General features: G+C 43.5%; 3 protein-coding genes across 3 annotated transcripts; all 3 read right to left on the bottom strand.

Moving 5' to 3' along the window:
• Positions 1 to 276: 276 nt before the first annotated feature.
• On the bottom strand, positions 277 to 1,236 carry LOC112913279 (olfactory receptor 10H1-like). The gene has a single exon (XM_025989863.2). It carries the CDS (start codon positions 1,234 to 1,236, stop codon positions 277 to 279), a length of 960 nt encoding a protein of 319 aa, XP_025845648.2.
• A 9,992-nt stretch (positions 1,237 to 11,228) lies between these two features.
• Positions 11,229 to 12,173, bottom strand: LOC112913196 (olfactory receptor 10H4-like). Its single transcript, XM_025989800.2, has one exon. The coding sequence runs from the start codon at positions 12,156 to 12,158 to the stop codon at positions 11,229 to 11,231; it is 930 nt and encodes a 309-aa protein (XP_025845585.2). The 5' UTR covers positions 12,159 to 12,173.
• A 6,741-nt stretch (positions 12,174 to 18,914) lies between these two features.
• On the bottom strand, positions 18,915 to 19,853 carry LOC112913195 (olfactory receptor 10H3-like). The gene has a single exon (XM_025989799.2). It carries the CDS (start codon positions 19,755 to 19,757, stop codon positions 18,915 to 18,917), a length of 843 nt encoding a protein of 280 aa, XP_025845584.2. The 5' UTR covers positions 19,758 to 19,853.
• Positions 19,854 to 20,265: the final 412 nt, after the last annotated feature.

The raw sequence follows: 20,265 nt of genomic DNA, 5'->3' as shown, positions 1-20,265 counted from the left end.
GGATCCAGCCCCAAACATTGGGCTCTCTGCTCATCAGGGAGCCTGCTTCTCCCTCTGCCCCTCCCCCTGCTCTCTCTCTCTCTCTCTCTCTCTCTCTCACACACACACACACACACTCTCTCTCTCTCCTGTGCACGTGCTCTCTCTCTCTCTCTCTCTCAAATAAATAAAATCTTAAAAAAGATCATTATAAGTGAAGCATAATCATTCCCATCTTATCGATGGAAGCCTGAGGAGCCTCTACCCAACACATCCCCTGCCACAAAAGAAGCCACTTCAGGAGCTCTGGGGATAGAGTTTGCTGAGGAAGGTCTTCTTCATGGCGGTCTTCAGTTCCTTATTCCTGAGACTGAAGATGATGGGACTGAGGAAAGGTGTAAGGATTGTGTAGGTGATGCCCATCAGAGTGTCTCCTTCCAGAGACTGGGGAGCCTTGGGCTTGAGGTAGATAACAGAGGCAAAGCCATAGTGCACAATGACCACTATAAGATGGGACGCACAGGTGGAGAAGGCTTTGTGCCTGCCCTCAGCAGAGGGGATCCTCAAGATGGCAGCCACGATGAAGGCATAGGAGAGGAGGATGAGGAGAAAGCAGCCCAGCAGGGCGGTGATGCACACCAGCCCCACACCCAGGGCCACTATTGGTACATCAGTTCCACAGGCCAGCTTCAAGAGAGGGGGCACGTGGCAGAAGAAATGGTGGATCTCATTGGGTCCACAGAAAGTGAGGTGGAAAACAGCTGTGGTCACCACCAGCCCCATGACTGAGCCACCAACCCAGGACCAGGCCACCAGGCAGGTACAACCCCGGGGGCTCATGAGCACATTGTAGTGCAGAGGGTGGCAGATGGCCACATAGCGGTCGTAGCCCATGACCGTGAGCAGGAAGGAGTGGGTGAAGCCGAACGTGAAGGAGAAGAACATCTGGGTGGTACAGGCTGCAAAGGCGATGGTGCGGCAGGTGGAGAGCAGGTCTGCCAGCAGGCGCGGGGTGATGGCCAAGGTGTAGAGGATCTCGGAGATGGACAGGGCGCACAGGAAGAGGTACATGGGCGTGTGCAGGCCGCGCTCGCTCCAGACAGTGGCCATGATGAGCAGGTTCCCCAGCAGCGTGAACAGGTACATGAGCAGGAACAGCAGGAAGAAGGCAGGCAGGAGATGGGGCGGGAAGGTGGAGAAGCCCACAAGGATGAATTCAGACACAGAGCTGTGGTTTAGGCCCAAGGTGGCAGCCATCCCTGAGTGGGGAGAGAGTGAAGGTGGCCCGGTGGGCAGGAGTGCCGGGTCTGCACTGAGCCCAGCCCTGGAGGACTCCCTGGGGTGGGGCCCTCACTCTGCAGGCCATGGCCAGTCCCTCTGCCACTGGCTGCTCACGATGACCATCAGCACTCCTCAGAGCTGTTTGGGGTTCAGGGAAGATCATGCGCCTCAAGGGCACAGTGTAGGCCCTGGTGCATATTAAGAATACAGGAAACAATGATAATAATAGTAGTAGTAGTGGTGGTAGTAGTAGTAGTAGTAGTAGCAATAATGATAATAGTAACCACTATTTTAAAATCCTGGTGGAAGGAGCTCAGAGTGTCTATTCAGCCACACCTGGATTGAGTCCTCCTTCAGAGCTTGTCAGTGCTTTGGGTCATTTTTCTAAGTAGGAATGGAAAATTAAAGAAAAAAGCAACAATTCGGTCTTTTTTTTTTTTTTTTAAGTTATGATGTGGGGGTCACCAATACAAATTTTGGAATTGGAGAAACTTGGTGCTATTTTAAATTCCATCTTTGAAAGGATGATGCAAATCTCACCATCCTTATGCTGGGTTTGCTGCATCATCTCTAAGCTGTCTGCAAGGTTTAGCAAGTAGTATGTGGTGGCTTTTTTTCTCTTTATATAAATCTCTACCGTGTTAACCACTTGAGTTAAATAAATTTGAGAAATTGTTTTAAAACAGTGCTTCCAACAACTACACCCACAGCAACAACATCGGGTTGGTTCCTTAATCTTTTTAAGCCTTAGTTTCCTCATCCCTAAAAGGAAGTTGATGATTAACAATGTCTAGCTAACAAGATTATTATGAAGATTAATAAGATTATACAGATAATGCACTTAGTAGGGGACATAGAATAGATAAGAGAGTAAACACTGGAGAAGTTAAGGCTGAGAATAGACATAAATGACCAGAATTAGATTTTCTTAAAGTGTAGCAACTTATGGTTGTATCTCTCTTTTAATTGGGTATTTAATACATTTATCTCTTTCATAATTACTGGTGTTTTAGGACTTAATTCGGGCACATTATTTAATATTTGAGCAGTTCTATATATATATATGTAGATATAGCTAATGTATACTTATATATGGATATTTAATCCGTACAAATTTGTACAAATACACATAGACACATCTACATGCCTATTTATTACACCAAAAACAAACAAAAAGTAAAACAAACAAACAAACACTAAGAGCATGGAATTATCACCAGAAAAGACCCTGTGTGGGCCATAAAGCAAGCACAATTATATTCCTAAGTACCAATATCATAGAGACCCAGGTTTCTGATCATTTGGCAATAAAACTGGAAATTAATAAGAAGAAAATATCTCAAAGTTCCCAAGTATTTAGAATGTAAATGTCAGGTCGAACCACTTGACATCACCACAGTTAGGTAATACTCATTAATCTTCGGGCTAAAAGGAAAAATTAATGAAAAGTTGAAATAACAACCAAATGAAATGGATTGTGTCTTGGGATAGAAAAAGGATATTAGTGGAGAGTCAGAAAAATTCTAGTAAGATCTGTTGCTATGTAGTGTTACATACCAATAATTATTTCCTGGGTCTGAACAGTACTGGGGTTCTGTATCATCCTGGCATTAGAGAGGGTTGGTGAGGGGAGGATAGGAATTTTCAGTATTATTTTTGTAACTTACGTTTCATAAATTTAAAATTAGTTAATAGAATATTACAAAATATGATATCACTCAAAGTTGCACAAAACCTGTCAACAATCTAGGAATTACTTTAAATAAGAACACACAAGAGCTTCATGGAGAACAATTAAATCTCTACTAGATAGAAAACATGGCAGATCATATAAGTAAATGTATGAAAAGAAAAGACACTGTCAGAAAGATGTTCATTCTCCCCCAAATTTAACATACACATGCAATGTAATCTTCTCAAAAATATCCATTGGATTGCTTGAGAGAGATGATAAATTTATTCTAAAATGTTTATGAAAAAATAATGACCCATGAATCACTAGTCAGTCTTGAAATGAAGAGTAAAAGGAGGTGGGTAGAAGGGAATTACCTTCTGAGAAATGGAGACATTCTACAGATTCTTGGAAACAAAGCAGTGTGGGATTAGTGCAAGGACACACAGATGACCAGTGATTCCAAATGCAGACCTCCAAAACAGAGCCATTTGTATATGGTTAAGGTCACACCACAAGTCTTTTGGAAAAAGATGAATGTTTAAGGGGATGCTGTTGAGGAAAGTATCTCCATATAAACAAAAACCAAAACTCTGTATAAAAACAAAACAAAACAAAAAAAAACCAAACAAACAAAAACCAAAACTAGACTCTCAATATCCCAAAGAAAAGTGAATCAAGATGGATTAATAACAATTGTGACAGATAAAAACATAGCTAATGAAAACAAGTGTAATAGGATCTTTGTGCTCTAACAACGGGAAACAAGTTCCTTAAACAGAAAAAAAAAGACACAAACTTTATTTATTTATTTATTTTTAAGACACAAACTTTAAATAAAAAAGATTGATACTTTAACATCAGATTTATGAGTCATATTAACAAAGAGCATCACAGATAAAGTTAACAGATGGCAGAGAACAGGAAGCTATTTGCAATATAGGTAAGTTCTGGAGCTCTGCTATATAACCCAGAGCCTATACTTAACAATACAATAGTGCGCAATTAAAAACTTCTTAAGAATATAGGCAAAAAAAAAAAAAAGGAAAGAAAGAATATAGACAACACTATTGTATTCCAATCATAAAACTTGCTAAGAGATTAGATCTTCATTATTCCCAACACAAAAAAGAAATAATTATTATGTGACCTGATAGAGGTGCTAACTATCACTGCAAGGGCAATCATTACGATATATAAATATACCAACTCAGCATGTTGTACACCTTAAATCGATACCATGCTGTCAGTATATTTCAATTAAAAATTTGTTAAGATGATAGATCTCATTAATGTTTTAACACACAAACATACAGAAGAAGGGGACACAAGTAACCTTTTGGAGATGGTGGTTACCTTTATTACCTTGATTGTGGTGATGGCATCACAATTATAGCCATATGTCCAAACTCATTGAAATGTATACATTAAAAACATACAGATTTTTGTATAATATGTATACTTCAGTCAAACTGAAAAAAAAAAAACCCAAACCAATGACAAGAAACCAATATCTAATGAGATATCTAATGAGACCAATCTACAATAAGAACAAAGAAAAATGAGAAAACCAAGGAGAAAAAGACAGGATCATGATAGAAAGTGGGTAAAGGAGAAAAAATAAGTGGGAATTATCAGAAAGGGGGACAGAACATGAAAGACTCCTAACTCTGGGAAACAAACTAGGGGTGGTGGAAGGGGAGGTAGGAGGGGGGTGGGGGTGACTGGGTGGCAGGCACTGAGGTGGGCACTTGACGGGATGAGCACTGGGTGTTATTCTGGATGTTGGCAAATTGAACACCAATAAAAAATAAATTTATTAAAAAAAAAGAAAGTGGGCAACGGAGGAGGTGGGCACGGGAGATTTGCAGCTGAGGAAGTGCAATAAGCAAGCAGCAAAGATGTAAGCAGATGATTAGCAATTAGAGGAATTCAATTTAAAACGGCAATACTCTGTGAACACAGTGAGCACAGGCATCCCCTTCCACTTGTTAAAGCAGCAAGACTTAGAAAGCTGGATCTGCTGTGTGTTGACCTAGAGGTGAGATAAGTGGACTGTGGTCACTCGTGTGGGTACTTGGTGGTTCATGGCCAAATTAAGGGGACACTTACCTGAAGTCCCACAAACACTGCTCCTAGGTCTCCATCTGAAACTCTCACACAGCTCAGTGAGGGGACGTGGTCAAGGCCAGTCATTGCAGCATTGTCTGTGATGGCAGAGTCCGGGGCAGTCTGCGAGACCCTCACCACCTGGGGGTGTGGAGAAGTAACCTGTGGTGGGCGTGAACCATGAAGCTCTAAATGGCATATAGGAAAAAAAAAAAAAAAACCTGACATCCACATAGCAATGTGGATGGCTCTTAAACCGTAGTTCTGGATGAAAAATTAGAAAAGAAATGTATACACACACACACACACACACACACACACACACACACACACACTTATATTGATATCTGTATCACTGACAAATATATATATCTCAGTGATCCATACATGTATATCCATGATACACACATCATTATTACATTCATTGCATACATTTGATGACAAGATTTCAAATACTTACACTGGGGCAGGGCTCACCACGATATCACAACGCTGCTTCCACACTCCTCACTCCCTCCCCCAGAAGGTTGTTGCTAAGTGGTATCTTAGAGCCATGGTCAGCCAATGCTTGGAGGTCCTAGAATCCCATCTGGAAAATGGACAATTGGGCTAAGTGTCAGGATGGGGTCCTTCATAGAGGAAAGTAACATTTGTGGGCTGACAAGGACCTGGGGGCAGCCCAGCAATCCTGGGGCACTAGTCTCAACAGCCTCCTCTACCTCAAATCTCAGCTATCATCTCTGGCTCCCACTCCCAGCCCCTCTGTGCCATGGCCTAGCCCTGGCTCTGGCCTCACACCCTGTCTCCTGGTGCACTGTGTCTGCCCACCTCCCCTTTCAACTCCACCCCTCTGCTGGCTGCCACAGTCCATCCTCTGAGACACACGCACCTTGTGGAGTCCTGCCAACCTGGGGTTCTAATTCCAGGTCCTCACCCTGTGTTGGGATAAACAGAGAACTGCTCTCATAAGTTCCCTGTGGGGATTTGATGCCAAGTGATTAACACAGAGAAAGTTCTCAAAGAATGCTAGCTGGCATTGTAGTAGTCACTTTTATTGTCATTATTGGGCTGGCCGTCACTCACACTTCTCTTCCAGGTGATGCATATTGGTGCCAACCCCTGTTCTGGGGTAATCTTTGCTCTACACTGTGAATATCTCCTGCCCCAGCACCTACTGCTACTCCCTTGGGCAGCCCATTTCTTCCTATTTCCTGGCTACAAACAGGCCAGGGTATGTGCTCCAAAATGTATAAATGGTACAAAAAAAGGGGGTCTCTCTTGGTTCTGTGTCTCTGTCTGGCACTTGTTCTATGTCACCCTTCTGAGAACAACTCCTCCAAAGTCTCCAAGTGACTTATACAAATGTGACTTAAAGGAGGAGAAAGGCCAGGCCCTCATCCTAGCTATAGGCTCTCAGCCAGAACCCCAAGCCTGGGCACACTCAGGCTGGCTCCCACATCTTGTCCCTGTGCCCTTCTTTCACACTATTCAACCCACTCAGCTCTCTCTCCTTATGCACCTGTGTTAGAGACTCAGGACTGGACTCCCAGGAGCATAAGCAAATAGAGCTGAACACAGACACACAGGTACATGGTTCTGAAATGCACACTGGCAGTGAAACCCAGGAGACACTCAGCCAGGAACAGAGACACTGTTGCTTGCTCTGCAGCCATCTACTGAGCACGAACCAGGTGCCTGGAACTTGTCTGGGATTGGGATAAGCTAGGAACACATAAACAAGGGCCGTGGTGGGTTGAATAGCACCTCCCTTCAATTCATGTCCACTGGAAAGTTAGAATGTGAGCTTATTTGGAAACAGGGTCTTTGCAAATGTAATCAAGGTAAGGATCAAGGTGGGATCATCCTGGATAAAAGTGCATCCTAAATCCAATGACTGGTGTCCTCACAGGAGTAGGAGGGGACACAGAGAGGGAAGCAGCCTGTGAAGACGGAGGCAGAGGCCAAGAAATGCCTGGGGCCACCAGAATCTGGAAGAAGCCAGGAAAGATTCTCTCCTAGAGCCTTTGGAAGGAACATGGTCCTGCCAAATCATAGCCTCCAAAATGGTGAGAGAATAAATTTGTGTTGTTTAAAGCCACCTGGTTGTGGGACTTTGTCACAGTAGCACAGGAGATGAATATATACAAACACAAGTGCACATATGCAAACAGTATTCACAGAAGCACACACAGTGCTGCATAAATGAACACATGTGCACGGTGAGAAACCCAGTGTCACCCTCCTGGCTCAACACCACTCTCCCCACACCTGTACAGCGACCACTTCCTTCCTGGGAGTGGACGCCAGCATCCCTGACTGCTGGGGGTCCAGGCTTTGAGGGAAAGAGGCAGCGTGGGCAGTAGATGGGACCAGATTGCTGGGACTGTAACCCTCCCTCCACCCCATCACCCTCCCAGAGCCCTCCCTCCAGCCAGAGCCTCCCTCTGCTTTGGTTTTCCATGGTCCTCATGCTTTCTCCCTTCCAGCTCCTTTCGCTCTTGCCACCTGTTCCTGGAAAGCACTGCTGGAAAGAGTTCCTCTTCCTTGCTTGCAGAAGACTGTTTGCCTGGATGCCCTGTTTGCAGCCAGGACTGGGACTGCGCCTCCTGCCGCGCGGGGCCAGCAGGAAGCCAGGTGGGAGCTTTATCTCCCTGGCTCCCTCCTCTGTGGTATGGATTCCCACAGGTCTCTCCTCAGAGCCTGGGATGCAGGATGCCAGCTCCTCCAAGTCCAAAGAGGATGAGCGGGGCCCTGGGAATGCCCCTTCCTCTCTGGATCTTTCTCTCTCCTTCCTTCTTCTCTCCCTTCCAGTCATCCCTGCTTTCTTATCTCTCATGCTCTCTCCCTCCTTCCTCCATCCATCACATCTTCACTGAGCCCTTGCTAAGGAACTTGGTCTGAATCTCAGGACCCAAAAATAACATTGCTATAACCAGGCCCTAAAAGAACCCTCAGATTCAGGAGAGGCAGAGCTGGATGCAGACATGTAACACCATATAAAATGCAACAGTAGAACACAATGTATTATAAGCTATAGTGTATTGTAATTGCACAGGAGCATTATTTGCTCACTACATTGAGTTTTTTAGTCGACCAACAAATATGTAATAAACTCCTACTATGTGCCAAGCAAGTCTTTCCTTTTTGATACTATTTCAAGTTTTTTCTTTGTTTTTAAAATTAGTGCCAAAAAGGAAAGGCAATATAATTTGTAAATTAAATTACACGACCTGTATCTCATTAACTTAGTAGTTGGAGTCACTTAGTCTTTAGCTGGAACACTATTGTTATGGTATCAAGGAAAAAATGTTATACATGTGATAGGATTGTGCATTTAAAAAAATAGAAACAAACAGTAAAAAATGAATTCAAAACATCCTGAAACATTATTAAATATGTTATATGATATACACACATTCATATATATATACATATGTATATGTATATACATCCATCCTGGTAGTTCTCTTCTCTGGGGAACTCAAATACAAAAAACTCAAAAGAAAAAGAAGCCTTGTGAAGATGTCCCTTTTCCATCTGAAGAAATGAATTCCAGATATCCGGATCCCTGGTAGGTTTTGCTTCATTTAGTTTCTCCACCACATTAGCCCCCTGCAATTCAGTTCTCTCTGACGATGTGCATATTCGGGTATCCTTATTATAATGCAGAAGCCCCATCACATGGAGCACAGAGAATGTTCCTGGTGTCCTCCAGTTCATAGTCTACTAAGTTTGTTGGGGGGAGACCATAAGCCCCGGGCTGGGTACCCACATGGTCATGTGTGTCCTCACAACACACCCAAATGCCTTGCTGCCAACGAGCAAATTCTGTAGCCAGGCTGTTGGGGCTCCTTCACAGCTGCTAATAGACTTCCAAAGATACTTCCCTCGAGCAATCTCAATGTCCTAAGTCTTCTCCATAAAGAAGAATGGCCTAAGAATCTGGCTTGAAATGAATTTCATCATGAAATCACATAACATATAATGACAGGATGCCATTTCAGGAGTCAGTTTTCTAGGGCTGCTGTAACAAAGCACATAAACCGCTTTGGCCAGAAGCCAAAATCAGGGTCACCAGGTGAGAGTCAACGTGTGAGCAGGGCTGCATCCTTTGGAGGATCCAGGGGAGAGTTTTTCTCCTGCTTTCCCAGCTGGGAGAGGCAGCAGGCATTCCTTGGCTCAAGGTTCTCACCTCAGCTACTGCAATCCCTCCTTTCAGTGTCACAACCCCTATTTCTCTGTGTCTGATCCTTTTATAAGGACACTTGCAATCATAGCAGGCTCATCTGGGTGATTCAGGGTAACTTCCTGTCTCAGATCCTGAACTGAATCTCATCTGCATGCAGTCCCTTTGGCCAGGGAAGGGAACATAGTCACAGGCTCTGGATAAGAGCACCTTAGGTAGGACGGATTGGCATGAGTCATTAACACCAATAATTGTAAAATAATGAAATGGAACCCCAGGGTCTCATTGTCAGTGTTGATGTGACAAAGTGTCTCTGTACAGAACATAAAGACTCCTAACCCTGGGAAACGAACTAGGGGTGGTGGAAGGGGAGGAGGGCGGGTGTTGGAGGGGAATGGGTGACGGGCACTGAGGTGGACACTTGATGGGATGAGCACTGGGTGTTTTTCTGTATGTTGGTAAATTGAACACGAATAAAAATTAATTAAAAAAAAAACAAAGTGTCTCTGTAACTCCTCTGGAGTCAGTGTTTCTTTCTGGCTGTGTGAAAGGGTTGTGTGCACAAGCTGTACCTGCCCTCTTCCCTGAAAGGTGTCTATTCCTTCTAATGACAGCTCTCTCCTCCTGGTCACAACCACACTTTTCTCTGTGGGCACGGGAGAGAGAGGTGCATTCCTGATCACCAACTGCACACACATGCAGATTGTAATAGATTCCTGCTTCAGCACTTCAGGACACTGTGGCTGGGAACAAATAATATCTCAGGTTTGCATTTTCTGCATTTCAAAAACGTGGATAGTAATAGATGTGGGTCATATCTAAATGTGCAAAAATAATAGTTCATTTTGAACCTTAGAAGAGTAAACAAATACACAGGAAATCCTTCCCACAACATTTGGCAAACAGCAGGCACTCATATGTGATAGTCATTCTTAGGTTTATTATTATAACACATCTCCTTCTTCCTGCAACTCAAATATCTGGCTAGAATTTCAAGTAAGAATTTACACCAACAGAAGGACCCTTCCCTGGATCCTCAGACATAAGCTTTCCAAATCCCAGCATGGGAGTCAGACAGAAAAAGTTCCATGTGACCCTCCATTCAGATATTGCTTGATCTCCACCAATATTTCACATCTGCGTATTAAGGGTACCTATATCCTGACCTCTCTTTTTACCATCTTGGAATAGCACTGTGCCTACAACATAATCCCCTAGATAGATTCAAGGAAACACAGGAATGAGAAATTGCTATTTTACTGAAGATAATGTGGGGAAAAAGGGAATGGGATTTCCATAAGAATTCAGATAACATTCCACTTTTAACATTCTGTATGTTCTTACCTAAGCACTGGACCCTGTCCCCTTTGTCTGTCTGTCTTTCCATCTTTCTCTTTCTCTGCTTCACATTCTGATGTACTTCACTCAACTGAGATCAACATAGAAATCTCTTTAGGGTCCATCCACTCCAAAGACAGTGAGGAACTATAAACAGTCAACGATCTCCTTGGAGACAAATAGTTTATCTTTTCTTGTGCATTTGTTATAATTAAAAGATAATACTTATACAACACCGGACACAGTGCCTGATAAGAAAAGCCCCCATGTTGATGGCATTTATTATTATGCTTATTTCTGTTTATCCTTATGGTGGAGGAGGGAAGGTCCTTCCTTGCTCCTCCATTTAAGGTGAATGCCCAGACATCAGTGCCCAGACACATCCATGTGATGCCTCTCCACTAGCCCATAGGTAGATAACACATTTTTAGAAAGAGGTAATGGGATGGAATTCATCACATGGGGTCAACAAGAAACAGAGCCTGTGCAAGAGAGGGGCAAACAATTGGGGGAAAAACAAATACCTAGCTTGCTTCAATACCTATGGATGCATACAACAATACCTATTCAGTATTTTTATATACTAAATTTCCACAACAGTCTTAGGTAGAGTCATAATTATTCCAGTCCTGCTATCACATTTCCTTACCACCAAACATGCTATCAGGAGCCTAGAGGACTGAATTTTCTCTGAAAGCTTTTCTTTATGGCATTCTTGAGCTCCTTATTCCTGAGGCTGAAAATGATTGGGCTGAGAAACGGGGTGAAGACTGTATAGGTGGTGGCCATCAGGGTGTTACTGTCCATGGAATGGAGGCTCTTGGGCTTGAGGTAGATAATGGAGGCAAAACCATAGTGCACAATGACCACAGTGAGGTGGGAGACACACGTGGAGAAGGTCTTGTGCCTGCCCTCAGCAGAGGGGATTCTCAATATGGTGGACATGATGAAGACATAGGAGAGGATGATGAGGAATAAGCAGCCCATCAGGGCTGAGAGACACACCAGGATCACACTCAAGGTTACAGAGGATGTCTCATTCCCACAGGCCAATTTTAGGAGGGAAAGTACATGGCAGACAAAATGGTGGATCACATTAGACCCACAGAAGGTGAGGTGAAAAACTAACAGGGTTACCGTCATCCCTATTACTGAGCCACCAGCCCAGGTCCAAGACACCAGACGAGCACAGGTGTCGGTGCTCATGAGCACGTTGTAGCGCAGAGGGTGGCAGATGGCCACGTAGCGGTCATAGCCCATGATCGTTAGCAAGAAGGAATGGGTGAAGCCAAATGTGAAGGAGAAGAACATCTGGGTGGCACAGGCCACAAAGGTGATAGAGTGGTGGCTGGAGAGTATGTCAACCAGCATGCGGGGGGTGACAGTAACAGTGAAGAGAATCTCAGAGGTGGACAGGGCACACAGGAAGAGGTACATGGGTGTGTGCAGGCTGTGGTCACTCCAGACAGTAGCCATGATGAGCAGGTTCCCCAGCAGCGTGAACAGGTACATCAGCAGGTAAATCAGGAAGAAGACAGGCAGGAGATGCCTTGAGAATGTGGAGAAGCCCACGAGGATGAATTCAGACACCATACTATAGTTCTGACCAGCCACGGATGCTGCATCTGCTGAGACTAGAAAAGGAATGAAAAAAAAAAAAGAAGAAGAAGAAGAAGAAAGGGAATGAAAGTACATGGTTTATTTTATGAAAGACAAGGTTGATTCAACATCAGAGAACCTATCATGTGATTAGTCACATGAATAAACTAAAAAGGCAATGTCATATAATTATATCAACTCAGGCAGCAGTCCTGAATTACAAAAGTGCAATTCCTACTTATGATTTTAAAAATTGCTATATAAAAAAAATTGCTATATAGTTGACATAAAACATTGCCTTATTTTAGATATACAGCATGATGTGTTTTATGTGCACATATCTTTTTTTTCAGCTATACTCAATTTTTTTTATTGGAGTTCAATTTGCCAACATATAGCATAACACCCAGTGCTCATCCCATCAAGTGCCCCCTTAGTGCCTGTCACCCAGTCACCCCCACCCCCCACCCACCTCCCTTTCCACCACCCCTTGTTCGTTTCCCAGAGTTAGGAGTCTCTCATGTTCTGTGTCCCTCTCTGATATTTCCCACTCATTTTCTCTCCTTTCCCCTTTATTCCCTTTCACTATTTTTTATATTCCCCAAATGAATGAGACCATATGTTTGTCCTTCTCTGATTGACTTACTTCACTCAGCATAATACCCTCCAGTTCCATCCACGTTGAAGCAAATGGTGGGTATTTGTTGTTTCTAATGGCTGAGGAATATTCCATTGTATACATAGACCACATCTTAAGATGAATGTGCACATATCTTAAAGATTTTTAAAAAGCTTCTTCTCAACATGAAATCGACTAGGACTTTCTTAGCTAACTAAGAATATGTACTGCAAAACTAGCAAATAGTACATTTTGTGGGAAACTATGGATGCATTGTTTTAGAATCAGGAACATGCAAGTTTACTCACTGCCTCTGCTGCTCATTAGCATGGAACAGAAAGCCAAGAGTGGTGCTTGAGAGAAGATACAGAAAGAAGGAATATCAGGATCGGAAGGGAAGAGATATGATCATCTACCTAGAAAGGTAAAAGAATGAAGGTGGAGTATACTTGAGCAAAGACAGAACACCAGCTGCAGAAGATTAGATCAGCATCCCAAACTCACAGTATTTCCCGTAGAATTACATCCATAATAATCATGTTAAAGATAGAATTTAAGGAAAACATAAGATAGCATCACCATTAGTGGTACAAACTATGAGGAGATAGTGCCCATACATTTTGGGCTCAGGATTTCTTTACATTAGAAATATATTGAGTCCCCTAGAGGGCTTTTGTTTGAGTGAGCTACAACTCTTCATTCTTACCATATTAGTAATTAAAACTGAGATTCTTTGAAAATATTTAGTTATTAACACATTTTACAGAACAGTAATCAACCTTTTATTCAACCTTAAAGAACAATCAATTCATGTTAATATAAGTAACATTTTAGGAAGGTAACTACATTAAAAAAAAAACTCATTTAGTGAGGAGTGTGACTTTATTTTAAATTTTAGCAAGTTTGTCCAAATTCTGGCTGGATGGAAGATAAGATGATGCTTGTATCTGCTTCTTCATTCAGCCTGTGGCATTATGTGGTTTTCAGTTGAAACATATGACAAAAATACATCCTCACCTTCATTGGAAAATACATCCTCACCTTCATTGGAAAAATCCTCACCATTTGGGCACATGACAACTAGAGCACTCTAATGGTCCCTAGAAAGAATCTCTGGGACCCCAGGGCCCTCATATTACACTTTGAAAGCCTCTGGTTTAAGATATCTAGGAATTAACCAAAACATATGCAATACCTCTAAGGATAGAAATTTAACCACTGGTAGATATGCAGAAGATGGTCTAGATACATGGAAAACACAGAAGCCAATGTGTTCTCTTGGACAGGATGAGTTAATATAGAAATTATGTCAGTTCTTCCCCAAGTTATATTCAGTGCAACTGCATTTACAATTTAAGAAGTTAAATTTAAGAATTATTTTAAATTTTTTCCTGAAAGATAAAGTCAGTGAAAAGCTATACTGGTCTTCTAGAAATGGAGTACACAGGAGAGACCAAGAGCTATTCTTCCCAGTATTGAGACTCACTGTAGACTCAGAATCATTTTTTAAGAAAGTGTGACAATGAAATAGACACGTATGATATGTATGATACATGGATCACGCTAATTGGATATCTCAGAAAATATCCCTGCCTGATTTAAAACCCACTAGATGGGATCCCTGGGTGGCGCAGCGGTTTGGCGCCTGCCTTTGGCCCAGGGCGCGATCCTGTAGACCCGGGATCGAATCCCACGTCGGGCTCCCGGTGCGTGGAGCCTGCTTCTCCCTCTGCCTGTGTCTCTGCCTCTCTCTCTATCTCTCTGTGACTATCGTAAATAAAAATTAAAAAAAAAATTTTAAAAAAAATAATAAAATAAAACCCACTAGATGATAAAGATGGGAGCAGAAGTCAGACAGAAAAAAAATTGTTTGTTTACTGGTTTGTGGTGGAAAAACTGGCCATTTTATGAAGTGGTGCAAATCTGAATTCCTAAGACCACACCCAAACTAGATGGCTTTCACACATAAAATGAAATATAAAGTTAATAGGAGAAGGTGTAGGAGAATAACTTTGTGATTTCGGAGTAAAGAAGGACTTCTTATTCAAAGCTCAAACACACAAACATTAAGGTGATGTGGAGAAAGGGGAACCCTCTTACACTGTTGGTAGGAATGTGAACTGGTGTCACTTTGGAAAACAGTATGAAGGTTCCTCAAAAAGTTAAAAATAGAGCTAACCTATATTCAGCAATTACACTACTACATATTTACCCAAAGAATTCAAAAATACCAATTCAAAGGGATATATGCACCCTGATGCTTATAGCATCTTTATCTTCAATAGCCAAATTATGATAACAGCTCAAGTGTTGGATAAAGAAGATGTGGTTTATATACACAATGGAATATTACTCAGCCATAAAAATAATGAACTCTCGCTATTTGCAACAACATGGATGGACCTAGAGAGTATTGTGCTAAGTGAAATACGCCAGTTAGAGAAAGACTAAGACCATATGATTTCACTCATATAGGGCGTTTAAGAAACAAAAAACAGAGCAAAAGGAAAAAAAAAAGATAGTGAGAGTCAAGCCAAGAAAGATACTTTTAACTGCAGAGAGAAACTGTTGGTTAAAAGAAGGAAGAAGGATAGAGGATGGGGGAGATAAGTGATGGGGATTGAGGAGGGCACTTAATGCGGTGAGCAGCGGGTGTTGTATGGAAGTGCTGAATCACTGTATTGTAAACCTAAAACTAATATTGCTAAAACTATATTGCCCAGTTAACTAGCTGGATTCAAATAAAAACATTAAAATGCATGAAATGTGCATATGCACATTTTATGTATAAAGAAATATTTGAATTTCGTAAGCATATCTTCTGTAAGTGCTGATGCCATTCTCTGGAGATAAATGTTAACTGGTTGAAAAAGAAACAAACATGGAAACTCCCCCCAAAAATGTGTTCAACAAAAAGATCTCAGATCCATGAATAAGTATGTAAATTGGAGAAAGAGCCTTTGCATTGCTGAAAATTGTCTTGGGAAATATCAGAAAGGGAGACAGAACATGGAAGACTCCTAACTCTGGGAAACGAACTAGGGGTGGTGGAAGGGGAGGAGGGCGGGGGATGGGGATGAATGGTTGACGGGCACTGAGGGGGGCACTTGATGGGATGAGCACTGAGTGTTATTCTGTATGTTGGCAAATTGAACACCAATAAAAAATAAATTTATTATTAAAAAAAAGAAAATGCAAAAAAAAAAAAACCCTATCTAAAATAAATACGAAACCAGTGACACTAAGGAGGAGAGATCTCAATAGAAAAATGAGCCAAGAACATGAGCAGAGAGTCACAGGAGGAGGCACACAGACACACGAAAGGAAGGTTTTAAGACAAGAAAAGGCCTTAGGAAATGACCATTGACTCACTATATACCTCTTCATTTCTCGGGATTAGAAAATGCCCAATGCAGGTGGAAATATGTGGAGAAAGCACTTCTCAGGGATGCTGGTGAGAACCGAGAATGGAGAAGCATAGACCACATGGGCTGTGTGCACCAGACATGTGCTCGGGACCATCTATCTCCATTGTCCCACCTGTCTGAAGGGAGCAAGTCGGAGGATGGTTCTGTAGCATTGCCTTAGTGGGGAAACGGACAAGCCTGCGTGGGAATCGAAGTTGGGAAGAGGGCAAGTCACATGGGCTGTGTGCAAACAGCAGAGCCCCAGGCAGCAGTTCAATGCACACATGGCAGCAAACATGAACCTGTAAAATGATCTTGAGTGAATGAAGCAAAAGCAGATGAACACTCGAGCGTAATTCCATTTGGGCACATGACAACTAGAGCACCTGAAATTATTCTGGATGATGCTGTACCAGTGTATACATGTCACTATACGTTTGTCCAAACCCACAGATTATGCAACACAGACAGTGAACTCCTAATGTAACCTGTGGGCTGAGTTAATAACAATTAACTGGTTTACCAACTGGGACAAATGCACCACAGCGATACCAGGTTGGACAACCTTTAGCAGGCCTCAACCCACCACATGCCAGTAGCATCCTTTCCCTCTCCATGAGATGTGACATGCAAAAGTTCCTCCACACATATAGAAACACTTCAGGAGAGCGGGGACAGATCCAGGCCCAAACAAGAATGCTGACTTAGAAGATGCAAAGGGCAGTAGGCTGGGTGAAGAATCCAAGACCCAGAATGGACAACCTGAGAAGACCCCACTCCCACCTCCCCCCCCACACAGCAGCTGCCCAAGGCTGAGAGCCTGTCTTGTGATCCTTCTCCTAAACCCTGTCCCCATCCTGAGATGGGCCTTGCTCCCCACAACTCCGAGTATTGCCACCTACCCTGTGGCCTCCTGGTCCCCCTTAGCCTGGGCTGCCTCTTCCAGGAAGCAGCCAGTGGGGGAGAACAGAAGAAGCTCTCCTGCCTGATGCTATCAGCAGCACACAGGGGCAGGTGTGGGGCCAGACCTCAGGGCTCCTGGAACTGATGCTGTGTGCTTTTAGCCCTGCTGCAGCTTGCCAGCAGGCTGCTCCCCAGGGGCCCCCTGGGACACCAACCTACAAGGGCTGCCCTCAGGGTCTGGAGAGGCCAGGAGGATCATCAGAGGGCCTCCAGGGACCTGTTGCCTGTACTCCTTCCTCCAACACTCCAACACAACCAAGGTTCCCTGCTGTCTCTCTCTGCCCAGAGAGCCACAGCCCCCACTGAGGACTGGGACTCCCAGTCTTGGGGGAGATAGAGGTGGGTTAGATGCTGGATTAGTCCCCTTTGGGTCAAAGCAGTGTCAGAGGGAAGATAGGAGCTGAGCTCTGCCCTGGGGTCAAGGCAACTGGAAGACTTCCCACAATAAGGGTAGTTTAGAGCTGCATCTCAGAGAGTGATTTCCCTTGGTAAATGGAAGTGGTCAAACAGTCCAGCCCCACCTCTCCTTCTGGTCAGTTCTTCTCTATCCCTGGTGGCCTCGTGGTCCAAGCCAGAGAACCCACATTAACATATACCTGTCTGTAATATAATCAAACAATATTTTTGGTCTCCTATGTTGTCTTTGTTTCCTGACCATATGATCAGAGAGTTTTTGTATGCTGGTGAGATGACTGGTGGCTCTAGGTTTAGTGTTACCACACATCTGCTTCCAGCTCCAATATCTGGTCTCACCATTGAGTAATAGTGCAGATCCGCAGTAGATTCTCTTCTTGATCCTCAGATATAAGCTTTTCCACACCCCCACATGGGAATCAGACAGACAGAACGTTTCGTGTGACCCCTTCATTCAAGTGTTGTATGACCCACACCAACATTTCTCACCTGCATGATAGGGGTATCCATACTCTTGACCCCTTTTGTGCCGTTTGAGATAGCACTGTGCCTACAACACATCCCCCAGATAGATTCAAGGAAACACAGGAATGAGGACTTGATGATTTCCTGAAAGTAATGTGGGGAAGAAGGGAATGGGATTTCCATAAGATGTCAGGAAGCAACACACCTTTAATATTCTGTATGTTCTTGTCCCAACACGGAGCCCTCTCCTCCCTCTGCTTTTTCCCTCTCCCTCCCTCCCTCTTTCTCTTTACTTCACATTGAGACATCCTTCACTCAACTCAGACCAACACAGAAATTTCCTTAGGGTTTACCTTCTCCAAAGACAGTAGAAACTATACAAGAGTCAGTCATATTCTTGGAGAGTAAGAGTTTATTTTCTCTTGTGCATTTGTTATAATAAAAGATAATACTTATACAATGCTGGACACAGTACCTGATAAGAAAAGCCCCAATGCTGGTGGCATTTATTATTATGATTATTTTTGTTTACCCTTACCATGGAAGAGGAGTGTCTGCCCTCCTTGCCTATGCAAGAAGAGCCCTGTGTATCAGTGTCCAGACACATCCATGTGATGGTCCCCATGGCCCATAGGTAGATAACACATTCTTAGACAAAGCTTATGGGATGCACTTCATCACATAGTTCAAGAATGAGGGAGGATGATCAAAAGAGTGGCAACCAAATTGAAAGAAAAAAACATCTACGATGCATCCACCACCTATAGATCATCCAACAATACCTATTCAGTATTTTTATATACTAAATTTCTACAACAGTCTTAGGTAGAGTCATTATTATTCCAGTCCTGCTATCATATTTCCTTACCACCAAACATACTATCAGGAGCATAGGGGACTGAATTTTCTCTGGAAGCTTTTCTTTATGGCATTCTTGAGCTCCTTATTCCTGAGGCTGAAAATGATTGGGCTGAGAAACGGGGTGAAGACTGTATAGGTGGTGGCTATCAGGGTGTTACTGTCCATAGAGCTCCTGGGCTTGAGGTAGATAATGGAGGCAAAACCATAGTGCACAATGACCACCGTGAGGTGGGAGACACATGTGGAGAAGGTCTTGTGTCTGCCCTCAGCAGAGGGGATTCTTAATATGGCAGCCACGATGAAGACATAAGAGAGGACGATGAGGAATAAACAGCCCATCAGAGCTGAGACACACACAAAGATCACACCCAAGGTAACCGAGGATGTCTCCTTCCCACAGGCCAACTTTAAGAGGGAAAACACATGGCAGCCAAAATGGTAGATCATATTAGACCCACAGAAGGTGAGGTGAAAAACTATCAGGGTCACCATCATCCCCATGACTGAGCCACCAGCCCAGGTCCAGGACACCAAACGGGCACAGGTGCGGATGCTCATGAGCATGTTGTAGCGCAGGGGGTGGCAGATGGCCACGTAGCGGTCATAACCCATGATCATAAGCAAGAAGGAATGGGTGAAGCCGAACATGAAGGAGAAGAACATCTGGGTGGCACAGGCCACAAAGGTGATGGAGTGGTGGCTGGAGAGCATGTCAACCAGCATGCGGGGGGTGACGGCAACAGTGAAGAGAATCTCAGAGGTGGACAGGGCACACAGGAAGAGGTACATGGGCGTGTGCAGGCTGCGCTCACTCCAGACAGTGGCCATGATGAGCAGGTTCCCCAGCAGCGTGAACAGGTACATCAGCAAGTAGAACAGAAAGAAGGCAGGCAGGAGATGCTGTGGGAAGGTGGAGAAACCCACGAGGATGAATTCAGACACCACACTATAGTTCTGGCCAGCCACGGATGCTGCATCTGCTGAGATCACAGAGGGAATGAGGGGACCAGCAGAAAGATCATGAATCTATATAACAATATTGTGTTTGAACAATAGGAAATATGTGAAATGGGTAAACATTAGGTAACAATGGGTAAACAATGCATTTCCATGCATTGTGTTAGGACTGGGAGAATGACCAGGGTACTCACTGTTTCTGCTGTTCTTTAGCATGGAACTGAAAGCTGTGAGCGGTGCTATAAAGGAAAGAAAGAGAAGGTAGGTGTGCAACCATTGGAAGGGAAGAGACCTGCTCATCCATCCAAAAAGGAAAAGAATAAAGACATAACATATCACAGCAAGAGAGAGCACAGAGCTGCAAATATTAGATCCACTTCCAAAAACCAGTTATTTCTCATAGAATTACAACAGT

The sequence above is a fragment of the Vulpes vulpes genome, chromosome 9 (assembly GCF_048418805.1).
Source record: "Vulpes vulpes isolate BD-2025 chromosome 9, VulVul3, whole genome shotgun sequence".
In the NCBI taxonomy this organism is placed as follows: domain Eukaryota; kingdom Metazoa; phylum Chordata; class Mammalia; order Carnivora; family Canidae; genus Vulpes; species Vulpes vulpes.
This window is presented reverse-complemented; position numbering and strand designations above follow the sequence as displayed.